The sequence below is a fragment of the Pelodiscus sinensis genome, chromosome 2 (genome assembly GCF_049634645.1).
Source record: "Pelodiscus sinensis isolate JC-2024 chromosome 2, ASM4963464v1, whole genome shotgun sequence".
NCBI lineage: Eukaryota > Metazoa > Chordata > Testudines > Trionychidae > Pelodiscus > Pelodiscus sinensis.
Window position 1 is genome coordinate 19951131 of NC_134712.1, and position 21702 is coordinate 19972832.

Consider the following 21702-nt stretch of genomic DNA (forward strand, 5'->3'; position numbering starts at 1 on the left):
TATAGTCCTACCCCCGGACCAGGCTTTTAACTGCCTGGCCCGCAGCGCGGACCCCGGCAACCCAAGTGGCAGAGAAGAAATTCGGAAGCGGGAAGACACCCGCGTGCAAATCAGCTGTTCCTGTCCTGCCTACGACCCATGCTTGGGAGTCCTCGGGCAGCTCTAGCACAAGCCTCGGACTACAACTCCCAGCATGCCGTGGTGCACGAATAGGCCTACCGTACCCAGACGGTAGAGCAGTGCATGCTGGGAGTTTTAGTTTTCGCCTCTGAAATCCCCGCTTGGCAGAGGAAGGAGCGTTGCATGCCGGGAGCTGTAGTCCCTGCCTAGCGACTGTCCCGCTGCCCAAGCGGCTCCGTTCCCACCAGCGCGTGGGGCCTTTCCCGCTCCCAGTGACCCTGCCCGAATCCGCGAGGGCCCCCGCAAGCAGGGGGCGGCGCTCCAGCTGCTGCCGCTGCCTCTCAGGGGCTCTCGAGCTGCGTCCGCCTCAGTGCCCCGTGAGGGGGGGGTTGAGATAGTTGCTCCCCGTGAGAGGAGACACTCTGGCCGCGGCGCCGCGCTTCTCTATGGTCTCCCTAACTCCCCTCCCCCACCCACACTTCCTTGTGGTTCAGCCGGGGACTCTCTAGCCCACGGCTTCCTCTGTTGCCGCGCGGGGGCGCTCTAGCCGGAGACTCGGTGGCCGGGGAGGCCGGGTTTGTTGAGGCGATGGCGCTGGCGTTCGGCTTCGAATTCGAGGACTCGGTTTTTGCCCCGAGCAGGGAGCGGGGCCGGGGCGGCGGCTGCGCGGCCTACGCCGCCAAGCGCTGCGAGCCCCGGGTGAGCAGGGGGCGGGGGGCTTCTCTGCCCCCGGGCTCTTGAGGCGCGGGAAGGGGACCTGCCGGGCGGAGGGAGGCGCGGGGCTGTCGTGCGGGCAGTGGGGGGGCTGGGCTGGGGGTGCAATTGTGCGGGTACCGGGGGTTGGGGGCTGTTGCGTGGGCAGTGGGGGGGCTGGGCTGGGGGGGCAATTGTGCGGGTACCGGGGGTTGGGGGCTGTTGCGTGGGCAGTGGGGGGGCTGGGCTGGGGGGGCAATTGTGCGGGTACCGGGGGTTGGGGGCTGTTGCGTGGGCAGTGGGGGTCTGGTTTGGGGGTGCAATTGTGCGGGTACCGGGGGTTGGGGGCTGTTGCGTGGGCAGTGGGGGGGCTGGGCTGGGGGGGCAATTGTGCGGGTACCGGGGGTTGGGGGCTGTTGCGTGGGCAGTGGGGGGGCTGGGCTGGGGGGGCAATTGTGCGGGTACCGGGGGTTGGGGGCTGTTGCGTGGGCAGTGGGGGTCTGGTTTGGGGGTGCAATTGTGCGGGTACCGGGGGTTGGGGGCTGTTGCGTGGGTAGTGGGGGTCTGGTTTGGGGGTGCAATTGTGCGGGTACCGGGGGTTGGGGGCTGTTGCGTGGGTAGTGGGAGTCTGGTTTGGGGGTGCAATTGTGCGGGTACCGGGGGTTGGGGGGCTGTTGCGTGGGTAGTGGGGGTCTGGTTTGGGGGTGCAATTGTGCGGGTACCGAGGGTTGGGGGGCTGTTGCGTGGGTAGTGGGGGTCTGGTTTGGGGGTGCAATTGTGCGGGTACCGGGGGTTGGGGGGCTGTTGCGTGGGTAGTGGGGGTCTGGTTTGGGGGTGCAATTGTGCGGGTACCGGGGGTTGGGGGCTGTTGCGTGGGTAGTGGGGGTCTGGTTTGGGGGTGCAATTGTGCGGGTACCGGGGGTTGGGGGCTGTTGCGTGGGTAGTGGGGGTCTGGTTTGGGGGTGCAATTGTGCGGGTACCGGGGGTTGGGGGGCTGTTGCGTGGGTAGTGGGGGTCTGGTTTGGGGGTGCAATTGTGCGGGTACCGGGGGTTGGGGGGCTGTTGCGTGGGTAGTGGGGGTCTGGTTTGGGGGTGCAATTGTGCGGGTACCGGGGGTTGGGGGCTGTTGCGTGGGTAGTGGGGGTCTGGTTTGGGGGTGCAATTGTGCGGGTACCGGGGGTTGGGGGGCTGTTGCGTGGGTAGTGGGGGTCTGGTTTGGGGGTGCAATTGTGCGGGTACCGGGGGTTGGGGGGCTGTTGCGTGGGTAGTGGGGGTCTGGTTTGGGGGTGCAATTGTGCGGGTACCGGGGGTTGGGGGGCTGTTGCGTGGGTAGTGGGGGTCTGGTTTGGGGGTGCAATTGTGCGGGTACCGGGGGTTGGGGGGCTGTTGCGTGGGCAGTGGGGGTCTGGTTTGGGGGTGCAATTGTGCGGGTACCGGGGGTTGGGGGGCTGTTGCGTGGGTAGTGGGGGTCTGGTTTGGGGGTGCAATTGTGCAGGTACCGGGGGTTGGGGGCTGTTGCGTGGGCAGTGGGGGTCTGGTTTGGGGGTGCAATTGTGCAGGTACCGGGGGTTGGGGGCTGTTGCGTGGGTAGTGGGGGTCTGGTTTGGGGGTGCAATTGTGCAGGTACCGGGGGTTGGGGGGCTGTTGCGTGGGTAGTGGGGGTCTGGTTTGGGGGTGCAATTGTGCAGGTACCGGGGGTTGGGGGCTGTTGCGTGGGTAGTGGGGGTCTGGTTTGGGGGTGCAATTGTGCAGGTACCGGGGGTTGGGGGCTGTTGCGTGGGTAGTGGGGGTCTGGTTTGGGGGTGCAATTGTGCAGGTACCGGGGGTTGGGGGCTGTTGCGTGGGTAGTGGGGGTCTGGTTTGGGGGTGCAATTGTGCAGGTACCGGGGGTTGGGGGCTGTTGCGTGGGTAGTGGGGGTCTGGTTTGGGGGTGCAATTGTGCAGGTACCGGGGGTTGGGGGGCTGTTGCGTGGGTAGTGGGGGTCTGGTTTGGGGGTGCAATTGTGCAGGTACCGGGGGTTGGGGGGCTGTTGCGTGGGCAGTGGGGGTCTGGTTTGGGGGTGCAATTGTGCAGGTACCGGGGGTTGGGGGGCTGTTGCGTGGGCAGTGGGGGTCTGGTTTGGGGGTGCAATTGTGCAGGTACCGGGGGTTGGGGGCTGTTGCGTGGGTAGTGGGGGTCTGGTTTGGGGGTGCAATTGTGCAGGTACCGGGGGTTGGGGGCTGTTGCGTGGGTAGTGGGGGTCTGGTTTGGGGGTGCAATTGTGCAGGTACCGGGGGTTGGGGGCTGTTGCGTGGGTAGTGGGGGTCTGGTTTGGGGGTGCAATTGTGCAGGTACCGGGGGTTGGGGGCTGTTGCGTGGGCAGTGGGGGTCTGGTTTGGGGGTGCAATTGTGCAGGTACCGGGGGTTGGGGGGCTGTTGCGTGGGTAGTGGGGGTCTGGTTTGGGGGTGCAATTGTGCGGGTACCGGGGGTTGGGGGGCTGTTGCGTGGGTAGTGGGGGTCTGGTTTGGGGGTGCAATTGTGCAGGTACCGGGGGTTGGGGGCTGTTGCGTGGGTAGTGGGGGTCTGGTTTGGGGGTGCAATTGTGCAGGTACCGGGGGTTGGGGGGCTGTTGCGTGGGTAGTGGGGGTCTGGTTTGGGGGTGCAATTGTGCAGGTACCGGGCGTTGGGGGGCTGTTGTGTGGGCAGTGGGGGTCTGGTTTGGGGGTGCAATTGTGCGGGTACCGGGGGTTGGGGGGCTGTTGTGTGGGCAGTGGGGGGGCTGGGCTGGGGGGGCAATTGTGCGGGTACCGGGGGTTGGGGGGCTGTTGCGTGGGCAGTGGGGGTCTGGTTTGGGGGTGCAATTGTGCAGGTACCGGGGGTTGGGGGGCTGTTGCGTGGGTAGTGGGGGTCTGGTTTGGGGGTGCAATTGTGCAGGTACCGGGGGTTGGGGGGCTGTTGCGTGGGTAGTGGGGGTCTGGTTTGGGGGTGCAATTGTGCAGGTACCGGGGGTTGGGGGCTGTTGCGTGGGTAGTGGGGGTCTGGTTTGGGGGTGCAATTGTGCAGGTACCGGGGGTTGGGGGCTGTTGCGTGGGCAGTGGGGGTCTGGTTTGGGGGTGCAATTGTGCAGGTACCGGGGGTTGGGGGGCTGTTGCGTGGGTAGTGGGGGTCTGGTTTGGGGGTGCAATTGTGCGGGTACCGGGGGTTGGGGGGCTGTTGTGTGGGTAGTGGGGGTCTGGTTTGGGGGTGCAATTGTGCGGGTACCGGGGGTTGGGGGGCTGTTGCGTGGGTAGTGGGGGTCTGGTTTGGGGGTGCAATTGTGCAGGTACCGGGGGTTGGGGGGCTGTTGCGTGGGTAGTGGGGGTCTGGTTTGGGGGTGCAATTGTGCAGGTACCGGGGGTTGGGGGGCTGTTGCGTGGGCAGTGGGGGTCTGGTTTGGGGGTGCAATTGTGCGGGTACCGGGGGTTGGGGGGCTGTTGCGTGGGCAGTGGGGGTCTGGTTTGGGGGTGCAATTGTGCAGGTACCGGGGGTTGGGGGGCTGTTGCGTGGGCAGTGGGGGTCTGGTTTGGGGGTGCAATTGTGCGGGTACCGGGGGTTGGGGGGCTGTTGCGTGGGTAGTGGGGGTCTGGTTTGGGGGGTGCAATTGTGCGGGTACCGGGGGTTGGGGGGCTGTTGCGTGGGTAGTGGGGGTCTGGTTTGGGGGGTGCAATTGTGCAGGTACCGGGGGTTGGGGGCTGTTGCGTGGGTAGTGGGGGTCTGGTTTGGGGGTGCAATTGTGCAGGTACCGGGGGTTGGGGGCTGTTGCGTGGGCAGTGGGGGTCTGGTTTGGGGGTGCAATTGTGCAGGTACCGGGGGTTGGGGGGCTGTTGCGTGGGCAGTGGGGGTCTGGTTTGGGGGTGCAATTGTGCGGGTACCGGGGGTTGGGGGGCTGTTGCGTGGGCAGTGGGGGTCTGGTTTGGGGGTGCAATTGTGCGGGTACCGGGGGTTGGGGGCTGTTGCGTGGGCAGTGGGGGTCTGGTTTGGGGGTGCAATTGTGCGGGTACCGGGGGTTGGGGGCTGTTGCGTGGGCAGTGGGGGTCTGGTTTGGGGGTGCAATTGTGCGGGTACCGGGGGTTGGGGGGCTGTTGCGTGGGCAGTGGGGGTCTGGTTTGGGGGTGCAATTGTGCGGGTACCGGGGGTTGGGGGGCTGTTGCGTGGGTAGTGGGGGTCTGGTTTGGGGGTGCAATTGTGCAGGTACCGGGGGTTGGGGGGCTGTTGCGTGGGTAGTGGGGGTCTGGTTTGGGGGTGCAATTGTGCAGGTACCGGGGGTTGAGGGCTGTTGCGTGGGTAGTGGGGGTCTGGTTTGGGGGTGCAATTGTGCAGGTACCGGGGGTTGGGGGCTGTTGCGTGGGTAGTGGGGGTCTGGTTTGGGGGTGCAATTGTGCGGGTACCGGGGGTTGGGGGCTGTTGCGTGGGCAGTGGGGGTCTGGTTTGGGGGTGCAATTGTGCGGGTACCGGGGGTTGGGGGCTGTTGCGTGGGTAGTGGGGGTCTGGTTTGGGGGTGCAATTGTGCAGGTACCGGGGGTTGGGGGGCTGTTGCGTGGGCAGTGGGGGTCTGGTTTGGGGGTGCAATTGTGCGGGTACCGGGGGTTGGGGGGCTGTTGCGTGGGCAGTGGGGGTCTGGTTTGGGGGTGCAATTGTGCAGGTACCGGGGGTTGGGGGCTGTTGCGTGGGTAGTGGGGGTCTGGTTTGGGGGTGCAATTGTGCAGGTACCGGGGGTTGGGGGGCTGTTGCGTGGGTAGTGGGGGTCTGGTTTGGGGGTGCAATTGTGCAGGTACCGGGGGTTGGGGGGCTGTTGCGTGGGCAGTGGGGGTCTGGTTTGGGGGTGCAATTGTGCGGGTACCGGGGGTTGGGGGGCTGTTGCGTGGGCAGTGGGGGTCTGGTTTGGGGGTGCAATTGTGCAGGTACCGGGGGTTGGGGGGCTGTTGCGTGGGTAGTGGGGGTCTGGTTTGGGGGTGCAATTGTGCAGGTACCGGGGGTTGGGGGCTGTTGCGTGGGCAGTGGGGGTCTGGTTTGGGGGTGCAATTGTGCGGGTACCGGGGGTTGGGGGCTGTTGCGTGGGTAGTGGGGGTCTGGTTTGGGGGTGCAATTGTGCGGGTACCGGGGGTTGGGGGCTGTTGCGTGGGTAGTGGGGGTCTGGTTTGGGGGTGCAATTGTGCAGGTACCGGGGGTTGGGGGGCTGTTGCGTGGGTAGTGGGGGTCTGGTTTGGGGGTGCAATTGTGCAGGTACCGGGGGTTGGGGGCTGTTGCGTGGGTAGTGGGGGTCTGGTTTGGGGGTGCAATTGTGCAGGTACCGGGGGTTGGGGGGCTGTTGCGTGGGTAGTGGGGGTCTGGTTTGGGGGTGCAATTGTGCGGGTACCGGGGGTTGGGGGGCTGTTGCGTGGGTAGTGGGGGTCTGGTTTGGGGGTGCAATTGTGCGGGTACCGGGGGTTGGGGGCTGTTGCGTGGGCAGTGGGGGTCTGGTTTGGGGGTGCAATTGTGCAGGTACCGGGGGTTGGGGGGCTGTTGCGTGGGTAGTGGGGGTCTGGTTTGGGGGTGCAATTGTGCGGGTACCGGGGGTTGGGGGGCTGTTGCGTGGGTAGTGGGGGTCTGGTTTGGGGGTGCAATTGTGCGGGTACCGGGGGTTGGGGGGCTGTTGCGTGGGTAGTGGGGGTCTGGTTTGGGGGTGCAATTGTGCGGGTACCGGGGGTTTGGGGGCTGTTGCGTGGGTAGTGGGGGTCTGGTTTGGGGGTGCAATTGTGCGGGTACCGGGGGTTGGGGGCTGTTGCGTGGGTAGTGGGGGTCTGGTTTGGGGGTGCAATTGTGCAGGTACCGGGGGTTGGGGGGCTGTTGTGTGGGTAGTGGGGGTCTGGTTTGGGGGTGCAATTGTGCAGGTACCGGGCGTTGGGGGGCTGTTGTGTGGGCAGTGGGGGTCTGGTTTGGGGGTGCAATTGTGCGGGTACCGGGGGTTGGGGGGCTGTTGTGTGGGCAGTGGGGGGGCTGGGCTGGGGGGGCAATTGTGCGGGTACCGGGGGTTGGGGGGCTGTTGCGTGGGCAGTGGGGGTCTGGTTTGGGGGTGCAATTGTGCGGGTACCGGGGGTTGGGGGGCTGTTGCGTGGGTAGTGGGGGTCTGGTTTGGGGGTGCAATTGTGCAGGTACCGGGGGTTGGGGGCTGTTGCGTGGGTAGTGGGGGTCTGGTTTGGGGGTGCAATTGTGCAGGTACCGGGGGTTGGGGGCTGTTGCGTGGGTAGTGGGGGTCTGGTTTGGGGGTGCAATTGTGCAGGTACCGGGGGTTGGGGGCTGTTGCGTGGGTAGTTGCGTGGGTAGTGGGGGTCTGGTTTGGGGGTGCAATTGTGCAGGTACCGGGGGTTGGGGGCTGTTGCGTGGGTAGTGGGGGTCTGGTTTGGGGGTGCAATTGTGCAGGTACCGGGGGTTGGGGGCTGTTGCGTGGGCAGTGGGGGTCTGGTTTGGGGGTGCAATTGTGCAGGTACCGGGGGTTGGGGGGCTGTTGCGTGGGTAGTGGGGGTCTGGTTTGGGGGTGCAATTGTGCGGGTACCGGGGGTTGGGGGGCTGTTGCGTGGGTAGTGGGGGTCTGGTTTGGGGGTGCAATTGTGCGGGTACCGGGGGTTGGGGGGCTGTTGCGTGGGTAGTGGGGGTCTGGTTTGGGGGTGCAATTGTGCGGGTACCGGGGGTTGGGGGGCTGTTGCGTGGGTAGTGGGGGTCTGGTTTGGGGGTGCAATTGTGCAGGTACCGGGGGTTGGGGGCTGTTGCGTGGGTAGTGGGGGTCTGGTTTGGGGGTGCAATTGTGCAGGTACCGGGGGTTGGGGGGCTGTTGTGTGGGTAGTGGGGGTCTGGTTTGGGGGTGCAATTGTGCAGGTACCGGGCGTTGGGGGGCTGTTGTGTGGGCAGTGGGGGTCTGGTTTGGGGGTGCAATTGTGCGGGTACCGGGGGTTGGGGGGCTGTTGCGTGGGCAGTGGGGGGGCTGGGCTGGGGGGGCAATTGTGCGGGTACCGGGGGTTGGGGGGCTGTTGCGTGGGCAGTGGGGGTCTGGTTTGGGGGTGCAATTGTGCAGGTACCGGGGGTTGGGGGGCTGTTGCGTGGGTAGTGGGGGTCTGGTTTGGGGGTGCAATTGTGCAGGTACCGGGGGTTGGGGGCTGTTGCGTGGGTAGTGGGGGTCTGGTTTGGGGGTGCAATTGTGCAGGTACCGGGGGTTGGGGGCTGTTGCGTGGGTAGTGGGGGTCTGGTTTGGGGGTGCAATTGTGCAGGTACCGGGGGTTGGGGGCTGTTGCGTGGGCAGTGGGGGTCTGGTTTGGGGGTGCAATTGTGCAGGTACCGGGGGTTGGGGGCTGTTGCGTGGGCAGTGGGGGTCTGGTTTGGGGGTGCAATTGTGCAGGTACCGGGGGTTGGGGGCTGTTGCGTGGGCAGTGGGGGTCTGGTTTGGGGGTGCAATTGTGCAGGTACCGGGGGTTGGGGGGCTGTTGCGTGGGTAGTGGGGGTCTGGTTTGGGGGTGCAATTGTGCGGGTACCGGGGGTTGGGGGGCTGTTGTGTGGGTAGTGGGGGTCTGGTTTGGGGGTGCAATTGTGCAGGTACCGGGGGTTGGGGGCTGTTGCGTGGGTAGTGGGGGTCTGGTTTGGGGGTGCAATTGTGCAGGTACCGGGGGTTGGGGGGCTGTTGTGTGGGTAGTGGGGGTCTGGTTTGGGGGTGCAATTGTGCAGGTACCGGGGGTTGGGGGGCTGTTGCGTGGGTAGTGGGGGTCTGGTTTGGGGGTGCAATTGTGCAGGTACCGGGGGTTGGGGGGCTGTTGCGTGGGTAGTGGGGGTCTGGTTTGGGGGTGCAATTGTGCAGGTACCGGGGGTTGAGGGCTGTTGCGTGGGTAGTGGGGGTCTGGTTTGGGGGTGCAATTGTGCGGGTACCGGGGGTTGGGGGCTGTTGCGTGGGTAGTGGGGGTCTGGTTTGGGGGTGCAATTGTGCGGGTACCGGGGGTTGGGGGCTGTTGCGTGGGTAGTGGGGGTCTGGTTTGGGGGTGCAATTGTGCAGGTACCGGGGGTTGGGGGGCTGTTGCGTGGGTAGTGGGGGTCTGGTTTGGGGGTGCAATTGTGCGGGTACCGGGGGTTGGGGGGCTGTTGTGTGGGTAGTGGGGGTCTGGTTTGGGGGTGCAATTGTGCAGGTACCGGGGGTTGGGGGCTGTTGCGTGGGTAGTGGGGGTCTGGTTTGGGGGTGCAATTGTGCGGGTACCGGGGGTTTGGGGGCTGTTGCGTGGGTAGTGGGGGTCTGGTTTGGGGGTGCAATTGTGCAGGTACCGGGGGTTGGGGGGCTGTTGCGTGGGTAGTGGGGGTCTGGTTTGGGGGTGCAATTGTGCGGGTACCGGGGGTTGGGGGGCTGTTGCGTGGGTAGTGGGGGTCTGGTTTGGGGGTGCAATTGTGCAGGTACCGGGGGTTGGGGGCTGTTGCGTGGGTAGTGGGGGTCTGGTTTGGGGGTGCAATTGTGCAGGTACCGGGGGTTGGGGGGCTGTTGTGTGGGTAGTGGGGGTCTGGTTTGGGGGTGCAATTGTGCGGGTACCGGGGGTTGGGGGGCTGTTGTGTGGGTAGTGGGGGTCTGGTTTGGGGGTGCAATTGTGCGGGTACCGGGGGTTGGGGGGCTGTTGCGTGGGTAGTGGGGGTCTGGTTTGGGGGTGCAATTGTGCAGGTACCGGGGGTTGGGGGCTGTTGCGTGGGTAGTGGGGGTCTGGTTTGGGGGTGCAATTGTGCAGGTACCGGGGGTTGGGGGGCTGTTGCGTGGGTAGTGGGGGTCTGGTTTGGGGGTGCAATTGTGCGGGTACCGGGGGTTGGGGGGCTGTTGCGTGGGTAGTGGGGGTCTGGTTTGGGGGTGCAATTGTGCAGGTACCGGGGGTTGGGGGGCTGTTGTGTGGGCAGTGGGGGTCTGGTTTGGGGGTGCAATTGTGCAGGTACCGGGGGTTGGGGGGGCTGTTGCGTGGGCAGTGGGGGTCTGGTTTGGGGGTGCAATTGTGCGGGTACCGGGGGTTGGGGGGCTGTTGCGTGGGTAGTGGGGGTCTGGTTTGGGGGTGCAATTGTGCAGGTACCAGGGGTTGGGGGCTGTTGCGTGGGTAGTGGGGGTCTGGTTTGGGGGTGCAATTGTGCGGGTACCGGGGGTTGGGGGGGCTGTTGTGTGGGCAGTGGGGGTCTGGTTTGGGGGTGCAATTGTGCGGGTACCGGGGGTTGGGGGGGCTGTTGTGTGGGCAGTGGGGGTCTGGTTTGGGGGTGCAATTGTGCGGGTACCGGGGGTTAGGGGGCTGTTGCGTGGGTAGTGGGGAAGCGGAGCTGGAGGTCTGTTGTATGAGGAGGCTGGGCTGGGAGAAGCTGGTTTGGGGGCACGGTTGGTGGGTGGGTTTTTGCAGTGCGAGTCTGATTTGCTTCTAGTTCAGCGACTCTCAAACTTTTGCATCCTTGACCTTTTTCACAGAGCTCAGCTGAGTGTGCCTCCCCCATTATGAATTAAGTACACTTTTTAAAATATATTTAACGCTGTTAGAAGTGCTGGAAGTGAAGCAGGGTGTGGGGATTGAAGCTCACTGCTTGTGTCCTGCCACAAACCTTGCAGTCCCCGAAGGCTCACTACCCCCAATTTGAGAATCCTTGCCCTGGTCTATAATGTACACCCATGTGTATTAGATCTGCATCCATTTCTTAGATTGTAAACTCTGTATGGTTGTGGTCACCAACCAGTAGATCGTGATCTACCGGTAGATCTCGGAGGCTCTAAGAGTAGCTCTTGAGCCCTCTCTGAACTGTGCGCCTGCGCAGTACATTTACATTAGATTTCCTCATTTGAGGAGCAGCTACTCACCGAGCATCAGCACAGGTGAGTAGCTGTGAGAAATGGAGGGAATTTTTTTTTTAAAGCAGCAGTATAAGGATTGGAGATAGCAAGTGATGGAGAGGAGGAGAATAGAGAGGGCGGGGCTTCAAGGAAGGGGCGGGCAGTAGATCTTGGCTTGGTCTGTCATTTAAAAAGTGATCTTGGGTGTAAAAAGGTTGGAGACCACTGCTGTAGGGCTAGAGCTTTTTTGTTCTGTGTTCCTACTGTACTCAGCACTATCAGATCCTGGTCCATAATAAGCTCCTGTGGTAATTCAAATACCAATCCATTCTGTTTTTCATGCTGTTCAAAAGCAGAGAGTCTACTTTGGCTTTGAAAGTTGACAAAGTATTTCTGATTTTAGGTCGTTTGTGTAACACAAATACATAGCAGTGTGTACATTTAAAACACACACTATCCTCCACCCATCCACCCACTCCCTACCAAACCAAAACTCTCTGTGTATGTCTACACTTGCACCCTCTTTCGAGAGAGGGATGCAAATGAAGACATTCAAAATTGCAAATGAAACTGGGATTTAAATATCCCGTGCTTCATTTGCATATTCGCATTATGGTGCTATTTCGAAATAACAAACGTGTAGACACGGTTATTTTGAGAGAAAACCCTTCTCTCTGAATAACCCTTATTCCTCATACAATGAGATTTACCAGTTATTTTGAGAGAAGGGTTTTCTCTCAAAATAACTGCGTCTAAACTGCATCTGTTATTTCAAAATAGCGCTATTTTGAAATAGCGCCATAATGCAAATGAAGCATGGGATATTTAAATCCCAGCTTCATTTGCAATTTTGAATGTCTTCATTTGCATTCCTCTCTCGAAAGAGGGTGTAAGTGTAAACATACCCTCCATTGCATATGCAGGTTGAACCTCTCTAGTCTGGCAGCCTTGGGACCTGACCGGAGCCAAACCAGAGAATTTGCTGGACTGCAGGAAGTCAGTATTGTCTAACAGCATTACCAACACTTCCATTGCTTACTGGGCTTTTAGAAGACATTTAGGGGTAAATTTGAGCTAAATAGCAGAACACTAACAGCCAGGACTGGTGACTGTAAACAAACTTTATGGGACTGCAGGGAAACTTGGCCACAACCATGATAAGTGGACATCTGGCTAACTAAAATCATGGCAGACCACCCACATTGCCGGACCAGAGAGTGCCAGATTAAAGCAGTTCAACCTGTGCTGTTCGCCAAGAGAATGTACTACAAGTGGCAAATGTTAATCATGGTCCTTAACTTCCTCAAGGCTCTACTGGAAGATGCTCAGATACTATGGTAGATTATATAAGAACTTATGTTGAGTAGAATAGTCATGCTGCTGTGGTACTTTAGAAGGAGCAGAACTTTTCAGCGGCATGTCTTTAATCTTCCTTTAAAAAAGTGAAAATGACCTCTAATGCACCATTAAGACTGAGAGTAATGAAACAGAGTAAAAAGTTAAGCCTTTTAATTCGTTCACTATAAATATAACAGTAATTAAAGTAGGCTATAAAATGCATAGGTTGTATGACATGCTGGAACAAATTGCTGCTGAAACCATAACTTCTGAATTTCCATTATTTATGTCTGGTTTAGTTTTTCTAGTATTGTAAATGTTTGCATTTAATGCAGTACTGTTTTTACCCGTTGTGTGATGTGTCTACACTTTCAAATCTGCTGTATAGTTTAATCCTGAAATACTGTGTACAGGTCAGATGTTGGTAGTTTGTAGTTGTAAGCTGCTTAATAGCAAACTTGAACATCATAACTTCAGTTTCTTCAATACACTTGAATATTTTCCTTTTGTGTTTACAGTGGTTTTGTGAGGAAAGAAATAGTGAAGATGATGTTGAAATTCTAACTACTAAAAAATTCAGAGGTGATTTGGCATACAGACGACAAGAATTTCAGGTATTTTTATGGTTCCAGTACTTTTTGCTAATTACTATCTGTAATTATAATGCATATAGACTGTTTAGTCCTATTTGGTCTAGATGGTACTGGGTCCTGCCATGAGGGCAGGCGACTGGACTCGATGACCTCTTGAGGTCCCTTCCAGTTCTAGTGTTCTATGATTCTATTTCTTGTAGCATTTCATTTTAACTTTTATTTTTGCAAACATCCTATTAGAGAGCCCTGTATGAATACACAAGCTGCTTGTTGCTGTTACCATCCAGTAACATCGCAATGAGAAGAGATGTCCAAGAGGGCCAGGCTCGGTGTTTAGCTCACCTAGGAAAGCACAAAGAGGCACTGGATATTGCAGAAAAACTGGTTAGTTGCGCAGTTTCTTCCTCTCCCCCTAGCCGCTAATCATGATCAGTACTTGTTTTTAACATGTATAGTTTTCTGTGGGGCTGGGGGTGGCGGGTGGGAATCCTTCTTTAAAATAATCCCTTTGTGAGCTCAGTGTTCATTATGTTTGATTAAAGTGGTTGTTGTCACCATATCTATTTTGTTCTTTACAAATAAAAACACTTTGCCACAAAAGTGGTGGTGGTAATCCTAGAGAGGAATAGCATCGTGCTTTTCTGGGCAGAATTAATGTAATTAAGAAAGGGGCTAAATCAGTAGCCTGTAACTCGCCACCATAAGTGGCACCTCAGTTTGAACACTCGTCTTCCTCTTTAGCATTCCTTCCACCCTCTCCCATACACTCCCAAATATCTTACCCAAAGCAGAGTTCTGATCCTATAAAAGGAGTTGTGCCAGACACTCCATGAAGTCCACTGGAGATTTTACTTTTGCTATTGTTTTATGTGGCAGGCATTTAGAGACCGTGTTGATGAGTGGCAGTATAAAGTTATAAAAAGATAGGTGGTGATAAAATTCAAGGACAGTACTGTCAGGGCAGGATAAGGGACAACTTAAGGGAATGCATTCTTTGAATCTACAATAGCTGAATGTACATAATGTATACCACACTATTTTAAAAATACTTAGCAGAATTTGGACAATTAATTTTGGAAATCATGAAAACGATATGATAGGGAAGGGAGGAGTTTGTGCATTCCTGTTAACATGAAAAAAATATCTTCTGAATAGTGATGATGAGTCCATTGTACTGTGTTTGATCTGTCATAATTTGTTTTTAGAGAAATGGAGCAACTAACACAGATCATTTAACATCTGTCCTCAACCTGCAGTTTACAATTTACTGTCTCCTGAAAAATATAGAGAAGAAGACCTCATGCTTACAGCAACTGATTTCTTTACATCCTTTTAATCCATGGAACTGGAAGCTACTTGCTGAGGCTTATATAAGCGTTTTACAGACTCTGCCTCCATCATTTATTTCAGAAATGAAACTTGTTCAATGCAAAGATTGTACTGCAAAAGACAAAGTTTTCCAGGCCTCACCAGGACCGTTTAGAAAAGAAATGAACCATCAGTGTCACCAGACACACAGCGGGAGAGATGATTTTAGGTTAACATTTTCTACAAAAACAATTGGAGACAACTCTGTATCTTCTAGCGATAGCCAAATGGTAGAGGGATCCCTCCATATCTCAGAAGAATGTGCAAAAAGGGACAAAATGAAACATACTCCCTTTGAGTCCTGGGGACAGGAAGTATTCAAAGAAGTTTGGATAAAAGCATGTGCCTCTTTTGTTAGAACAAGGTAACTATATAACAAGTCTCAGAGGGACAGCCAGTTGTGTTAGTCTGTATCTGCAAAAGCAACAATGAATCCTGTGACCTCTTAGGGTATGTCTAAACAGTAGCACTATTTCGAAATAACGTAACATAGTTACGTTACACAGCAACCTTTATTTCGAAATAATATCGAGCTGGAAGACTTCTTACTCTGATTCTTGGTAACCCTCATTTCACAAGGAGTAATGAAAGTCAAAGAAAAAGTGGTCTTCCTTCGACTTCCTGCTGTGTAGACAGTGCCAAAAGCTGAATTAAGCTATTTTGACCTCAGCTATGCAATTAATGTAGCTGAAGTTGTATAGCTTAATTCAACTTTAGCCCTGCTGTGTAGACATACCCTAACAGATTGATTTGAGCATAATCTTTCATGGGTAAAAAGCACTTCATCAGAGCCATTGCCTTTAAATATATAACAAACATGGTGCTATTGCAAGAGAATCAGAAACTAAAACTGACCAGTCTGCTTTCACTAAACAAATGAAGTTAAATGCAAAAAGCAAATTATTCTTGTGAATGGTGAAATGTAAATTAATTGTTTTTTAAAATTCTTTGCTTTAGTGTACTAGAGTGTGTTATGTATTCTCAGCAGTCTTTCATGACAATAATTTTATATGGAAAATTTCCCCTACTTACAGTATTAACACTGTGCCATTTCAGTGGCACTGCTGCTTGTACTTCTTTTTGGAATTCATGCTACAGCAACTAAACTTGAGCAGTGGAGAGGAAGGCCTGTCTTATTTGCTTCCAGGTTAGATAGCTCAGAGAAAAGTGAATTATTTTTATAATTCACAAGTTTGCATAATGGATGAGGTTGAAAAATAAATGAATTTTGTGACTGTTGATTGACAAGAAAACACAGAATTTCATAACTGTTTCTCTTCTCCCCGTCTTCCTTTGCCTCCTAAAACATAATAATTGGCAAAGATAATTAGAAATGAGCTTTTACAAAAATCTTGGGTAGCTTAGAGGTTTCACGAGGCATACCGGCGCAGTCAATAAAGGCTTCCCTTGTCGACTGCGCCATGTCTAGACTCCCGCGCTGTGCTGGATCAGCACGGTGGCCATTTTTATTTTAAGGAAGCAGGGATTATTTAAATCCCCGCTTCATTGACTATGTCGAGTAAGCTACTTTACGTGGCTCCGTCGACGGAGCCACGTAGTCTAGACACACCCAAAGTGAGTGAAATGAAATATATTATATGGCACCACCTTCTGAAAGAAATTGTCTATAAATACAATAAAGTCTTTGTGTGGAGGCTTGCAACATTTCCTCTGAAATGGGAACAGTTAGATGTGGTTCTAAAATATTTCCTGCGGATGTAAGGGAGTAGTCAGGTAGTTGAGTCAACAATTCGTATCCCCTCCCCCCTTGCTGCCTCTGTATTAGAGGCAGCAAGATGAGGAAAACCAGGAGCCAGTGCTGGGGGGCGCCAACTTAAAGCTCGTTCCCCCCAGCACCATCTCTGCAGTGCAGTCCATCTCTCCCCCCACCTCACTGCTGCCTGGGGGGGTATGGTCTGCTGCAGTGAAGCAGCCCCTGTCTGCGGTCACCGTGGGCTCTGCATGAAAAAATGTAGTAGGAGCCAGGCAGGCAGGCAGCCTGGTTCAGGCCCCAAACCCCGCTGTTGCTCTGTAATTTAAAACATACTAGGAGCTAGGGGGCAAGCAGCCCGGCTCCTACTGCCTTTTAAATTGCAGAGCTGCGGCGGGGTTTGGTTCCGCACCCAGCATGAGCCAGGACTGAGTTGGGCTGCCTATTAACTAATCGAGTTGTCAATACAAATTCTATTGGCTACTCACTTAGTTAAATACCTGCCTCTTAACATCTCTACTAAGGACTGGATTGTGTGGACATGAAAATAAACTCATGAGATTTGTTCAGAATCTAAGGTGCCTTTGTGTCTTAAAATTCAAGTTTCTGGCTCTTTGATACAGTGCTAGTCATCTCTATACAACAAGATTCTGCTTTCTTGTTAAGTCTGAAGTCAGACATTGGGCACAGGATGTATGCTGAATCTGGGTAACTCATATCAAATCATGGTATCTCATCATGGTGCTGAGCATAATAACCTACATAAATGTGTACCGATTTCTCATCTTTCTCTGCTTCCTTGGTTATAAATCCTACAAAAAAAAGTTTTAAAAAAACAATACTTTAAAAAAGTCTTGATTTCATGTGGTCTTTTTAATATTTGTGACAACCAGCACTACTTTGAATTGGTTACATATTTTCACTGAGATTTTCTTTTTTCAGGCTTTTACTTCAGATTACACAGTTGCAACAGTCATCCTTTGCTCTAGAGAAGAATTTGAAGATTCAGCAAGAAACTGAAGACACAGTAAAAGGTTTTGGTTTAAATGAAGAATCCTTGCTATTGATTACTGAGGTGAGTGACCATTCATAGACATTGTGTTATATTGATCCACTTAGGGTACGTCTACACAGCAGTGTTATTTAGGAATAACTGATGTTATTCTGAAATAGCATAGTCCATGTCTACACTACAAGCAGTTATTTCGACAATGTCAAAATAATGGCAAGCTGGAGGACTTTGTAACTCTCATTTTATGAAGAGTAAGGGAAGTCAGAGGAAGAGTGCTCTTCCTCAGACTTCCTGCTATGTAGACAGCGCCAAAAGCCAAAATAAGCTATTTCAATTTAAGCTATTCAATTGACTTAGTTCAGGTTGCGTAGCTTATTTTGGCTTCAGCCTTGCTGTGTAGATGTGCCTTGAGCGTGCAGAGATTTGCCTAATGGAAATGTTGAAACATCATCTCTTCAGCCTTACATTTGCAGGTAGTTTTACAGAGGTGCATGATGGGTTGAACTGTTTTGTTCTTACCTAACAATTTTTTGCTTTGAGTAGGACACAGGTTTCCTTTTTAAGGAAAATGTATGCAAGAGAGAAAATTATAAAAGTGCAGCAAACTGAGAACATATGGAGTGGCCTTAAACACTGAAGTTTCTTAATTAGTTCTTCTGAAAATTAAACTGAAGCATCTCTAATTTTGCATACTAGGGTTTATACTAGTTCTAGATGTTTTCATAAGAGCGGAAATAATATTCCATGTCTACGTTAATAGAGATATTACAAACATGCACCTCAAAGATGGAATTTGTGACTTTAAGCTCAAGACATATAGATATCTATATATGTCGAAGTCAAGGAAGATCTCCTTTTGCTGTCACTAGTAGCGATTTATACTTTTCATGTCATGAGCCTCTAAAAGGCAAATATCCATTGCAAGCTGACACATTCAAGAAGGCATCCATTTGTTAGAGAGCAGTAGTATGCAGATGTTACAAGGAAATCAGAGAATGGAAATGACTTCTTGTACATTTCTTGGTATAATCCCCACCTCCCTGAGAAATCAAAATATTTCTACTGTTACCAAGTGTCGAATTTATAGTTTTCAATTAGGTTTATCATTTTCGACTCGTTAGCAAAAATCCCATAACCAGAGCACAGCCAGACCAACTAAAAGGAGTTTTGCAGCTATAATACATGGGCCTTCATTATCTCCATTCTTATTTCACTATGCAGTAGAAACAGTTTGACCATGTGTTGGAAATTTTACCTGAGTTGTATTCTTAATGTTCTTAGATGTGTGTGTTTGTTACTGTGGAATGTATTATTTTCCCTACAGGTAATTTTTTTCCACTTTTTTATTTCATCTTTAGGTTATGGGAGAGGATCTCATTGCAGAAAAACTGAAAGAGGATGCTCAGGGAGAAATAAAATGTCTAGGCCCTTCAGCACTGACATCCTTGGTAACTGCCTCAGTCACAGAATTTGAACACAAATGGTTCAGAAAACTCCAAGATAGTTTGTCATTTTGACAGTCAGTTCTGCCTAGACATATACATTCCACCATAAATCATTTAAACACTCCTGTTCTGTTTATTTTTTATCATCTTTATCTCAAGTGATGATGGAATAAAGTTAATATTACTTTAAAAATAAAGTTGAGTGTATATCTTTTAAGAACATTGCACTCCTAATCATCAGTTTTCTTGCATACTCACTGGCTTTTTCTTTCTGTGCTTCTACATATTCAATTTTAAATGATCAGGGCAAGTGACATTATCAGCCTTCAAAGGCATATTGCAACACTGAACATCACACTTCTTGATCACACCTCGCCTATGATTTCTTTGGAGTTGTGATATTCTTAGAGTAATCTCTTCACTATATCTAGCCTGATGTTTCTTCAGTATTTGTTTTTATCTTGCTGTTTTAGACCAGTGGAATAAGCTGTTAGATTCTTGTTTTAAAATCTGGTGGATCTGTTTTTAAAATTAGTATAAACGTAAACAAAAACTGGTCTGGTAGCACTTTATAGACTAATGAAACATATAGATGGTATCATGAGCTTTCATGGGCACGGCCCACTTCAGATGACCGGAGTTTTAAGAAGTGGGCTGTGCCCATGAAAGCTCATGATACCATCTATATGTTTTGTTAGTCTATTAAGTGCTTCCAGACCAGTTTTTGTTTTTTAAATGTATCCTGTACAGACTAACTCAGCTACCCCCTGAAGCTTAAAATTAGTATTTCTTTATAAGTTGAGATATTTTTATTATTCAAATTCAGATATTTGAGAACCTTAATGTATTTTTAATCAGAATGTTTTCAATACAGAGCAACTTGTTGACTTCCACACAAGTCTTTATATAAGACTAATGGGTTCTCTATGCAAGTGTAAATTCACTCTATATCCCCAATTTCACTTGTTCAGAGAGTTCAGAGTAACAGGTCTCTGAGGCTATACATATTGAGGAGAACTGTACTCCTTTCTTTTGTACAGTTTCACAAAATGCAGTGTTAATTCTATAGCAAACCAGTTTTCTGTTCCTTACAGATTTTTGTAGTTGTTGTTAAACCTTTATGTTATAATGAATCCAGACATCTGTTCATTGTAAGTTTAAAAGCAGTGAAATTTCATGGTTTGACTTGTCCTGTGTTTTGGAAAGGCAGAGAACTAGTTTTTTCTATCAACAGTTTGCATTCCAAGCAACCGAAGTGTGCTCTTAATTTTTAATTTTTTTTTATTCTTTAGTCATCTTCAAACAAAATTTATTCTGATCTCACTAATTTTTGTTTTGGTATCAGTTAATGAAAATATGCTCGTTCACCATGATTTTTTTTTCTTATTGTGGATTCTCCTTTGAATGTGTTTGCCTTTCTTTTCAGTATACTAAAGTACGCTAAAGTTTTTTAAATGAATTCACTGAATTGTATCCCCCACCTAAAAATGCACTTCTCTGCTAATTTTAAATGGAGTTCAAAAATTAAGAGTTGTCTGTAATATTCAATAATGTATCATCTGTGCACAGTAAAAGTTAATTATTAGTCTTCTCCAGGAAAAAAAAACCCTTCCGTCATATCAGATTATTTATGGTGATTTGATGACTTAATGCGCTTCAACCACATCCTGATCAACTTGTTACAAAAGCTGGATGTTTGGCATGAATACTTGGATAGACGTTAATAAATATAACAGAATTCCTTTTAATCATGTGTGTGCTTTTAGAACACTTTATTGGGCTCTTAAAGAAAGCACTGAATAAATACATGGCTTACACACAACTATATATGTGCTTAATAGACTGTCAACTTGTACTTTAGGATAGGAAGCTTTATGGAAAGCTAGATGTAATGGTTCTAAAGTGATTATTGCATGGGAGTGCAATCTAACTGATTTTTAATACTGTTAAGCATTTGAATAGCCATTGTTTGAATGCAGGGGTGCTGGTTTGTGGCAGACATAACCAGCTATTTTACTACAACAATTAGTGTTGGAGTGGAGTATCATAGTGGTGTTTACATGAGCCCTTCTCCTCAAGCATATATAAGTGGCGTGTCAGTGTCTTTCTCTGGTTTTGCTGAAAGTTGGGACACTTCTGCAGCTGCTTGCAATTACTCATGTTTTTGATCGCTGGCCAGTTTAGCCTGTGGGAGCCTGTTTAGGATCTTTGGCTTAATTCACTGTTGAAATTGTGAACTGCTTCAGTACTCCTTTCCATCAAAACATAAATGACATTTATTTGACATTCAAACTCAGCCTTTGTGTAAATTAATGTGAGCTGCACCCATTAATGCCAGAGCTGAATTTGGCACTTAAACTGATAAAATATGGGATAGAGTTTGTCTTCAGTCTACACTTCCTCTAAAGTTTTGGAGAACTCAGTTGCACAAAGTATCCCTCACTACCATACTGGATGAATTTCATATGGTTTATGTAGTCTTTGCACAACATCAAGACTGCCTTACAGGACCCCAGTGTGGGGAGAACATAAAACCTGCTAAAACACCTCAGGCGGAGGCTTTACATTGGGGAGTTGTCAGTTGCTTAGGCCTATAAAATACTAGGATCAGTAAAATATTTCATGACATGATTTGTATGACTGGCATTGGGGCTTGGGAGTAGCAGATGCTTTTCAGATTGCCTGTGGAAGTGAAAATCCTAGAGCTGGTGCTCTTATTGTTATGCTTTTATATTACAGGCTGCCTTGCTTTAGCGAGTGGGCACTGTTGGTGGATATTCTTGAGACATGGATTGGGGATTTCCAACACAACATTAAATTGGCTTGACACTATGCCAGTGAATGAAGCTGTCTTTCTGGTGTTTGGCTTTAACAATTTCACTAAGGCACAGTACATTTCAAGTCATAATGTCATCTCACTACAATTGGGCACAAACAGATGACTGACTAGGAGGTAAATCATCTACTTACTAGTGAAACTCTGCTCTACAAAATATTTTTAAAGGGCCAAAACTGGAGCCCCCTCATTTAATGTCCTGGCTAGTTAGCAACACTCTTTATCACAGTGCTCTCATTTTTAAAAAATGGTATTTTATAGAATGTAACCATAAATATTTGCTGACAAGTTGCAAGTTTGTGTGATATTCTGGTTCTGTGCACATCGTTAACAAACTACTCTCCTGGTGGGCTGTGTGAAGCCTTTGATTCTGCATTCCCCAGGCTATGATTCCACAGTAACAAAGAAAATTGTTTATCAGTTTGGTTACCAGGAAGAACTCCCAAATCATGCTCCATCTCCTCAGAAAATCTGTAAATTACAGGTTTTCCAAAGGGTGAAGCAAATTCCAAAGTAGAAGGATCTCTGTTGTGTACCCCCTATCGCTAGTATCCTGCTGTCTCAGCAGATCTCTACTCCACCAAAAAAACATATGCTGGACCTGTGCCAATAAAAGATTAGCTTATAAACTTTACACTTTGAGTTGGAAATGGAACTAAATGGCAAGCCACTGCAGGCCTTTGAGCCTACGCTCAGAGTGTCAGCTTGCTGGGCTAAGGATTGTGTTCTAATATGTTTATGCAATACCTAGCCACGACTGAGTCTGTTAGATA

The 21702-nt window shown here is 51.3% G+C and overlaps 1 protein-coding gene across 1 annotated transcript; it reads left to right on the plus strand.

Annotated features, from left to right (window-relative positions):
- Window positions 1–397: 397 nt before the first annotated feature.
- Window positions 398–19841, plus strand: C2H8orf76 (chromosome 2 C8orf76 homolog). Its single transcript, XM_075920169.1, has 6 exons — window positions 398–819; window positions 12483–12578; window positions 12798–12941; window positions 13763–14289; window positions 16579–16711; window positions 18007–19841. Exons 1-6 carry the CDS (start codon window positions 709–711, stop codon window positions 18163–18165), a joined length of 1170 nt encoding a protein of 389 aa, XP_075776284.1. The 5' UTR covers window positions 398–708; the 3' UTR covers window positions 18166–19841.
- Window positions 19842–21702: the final 1861 nt, after the last annotated feature.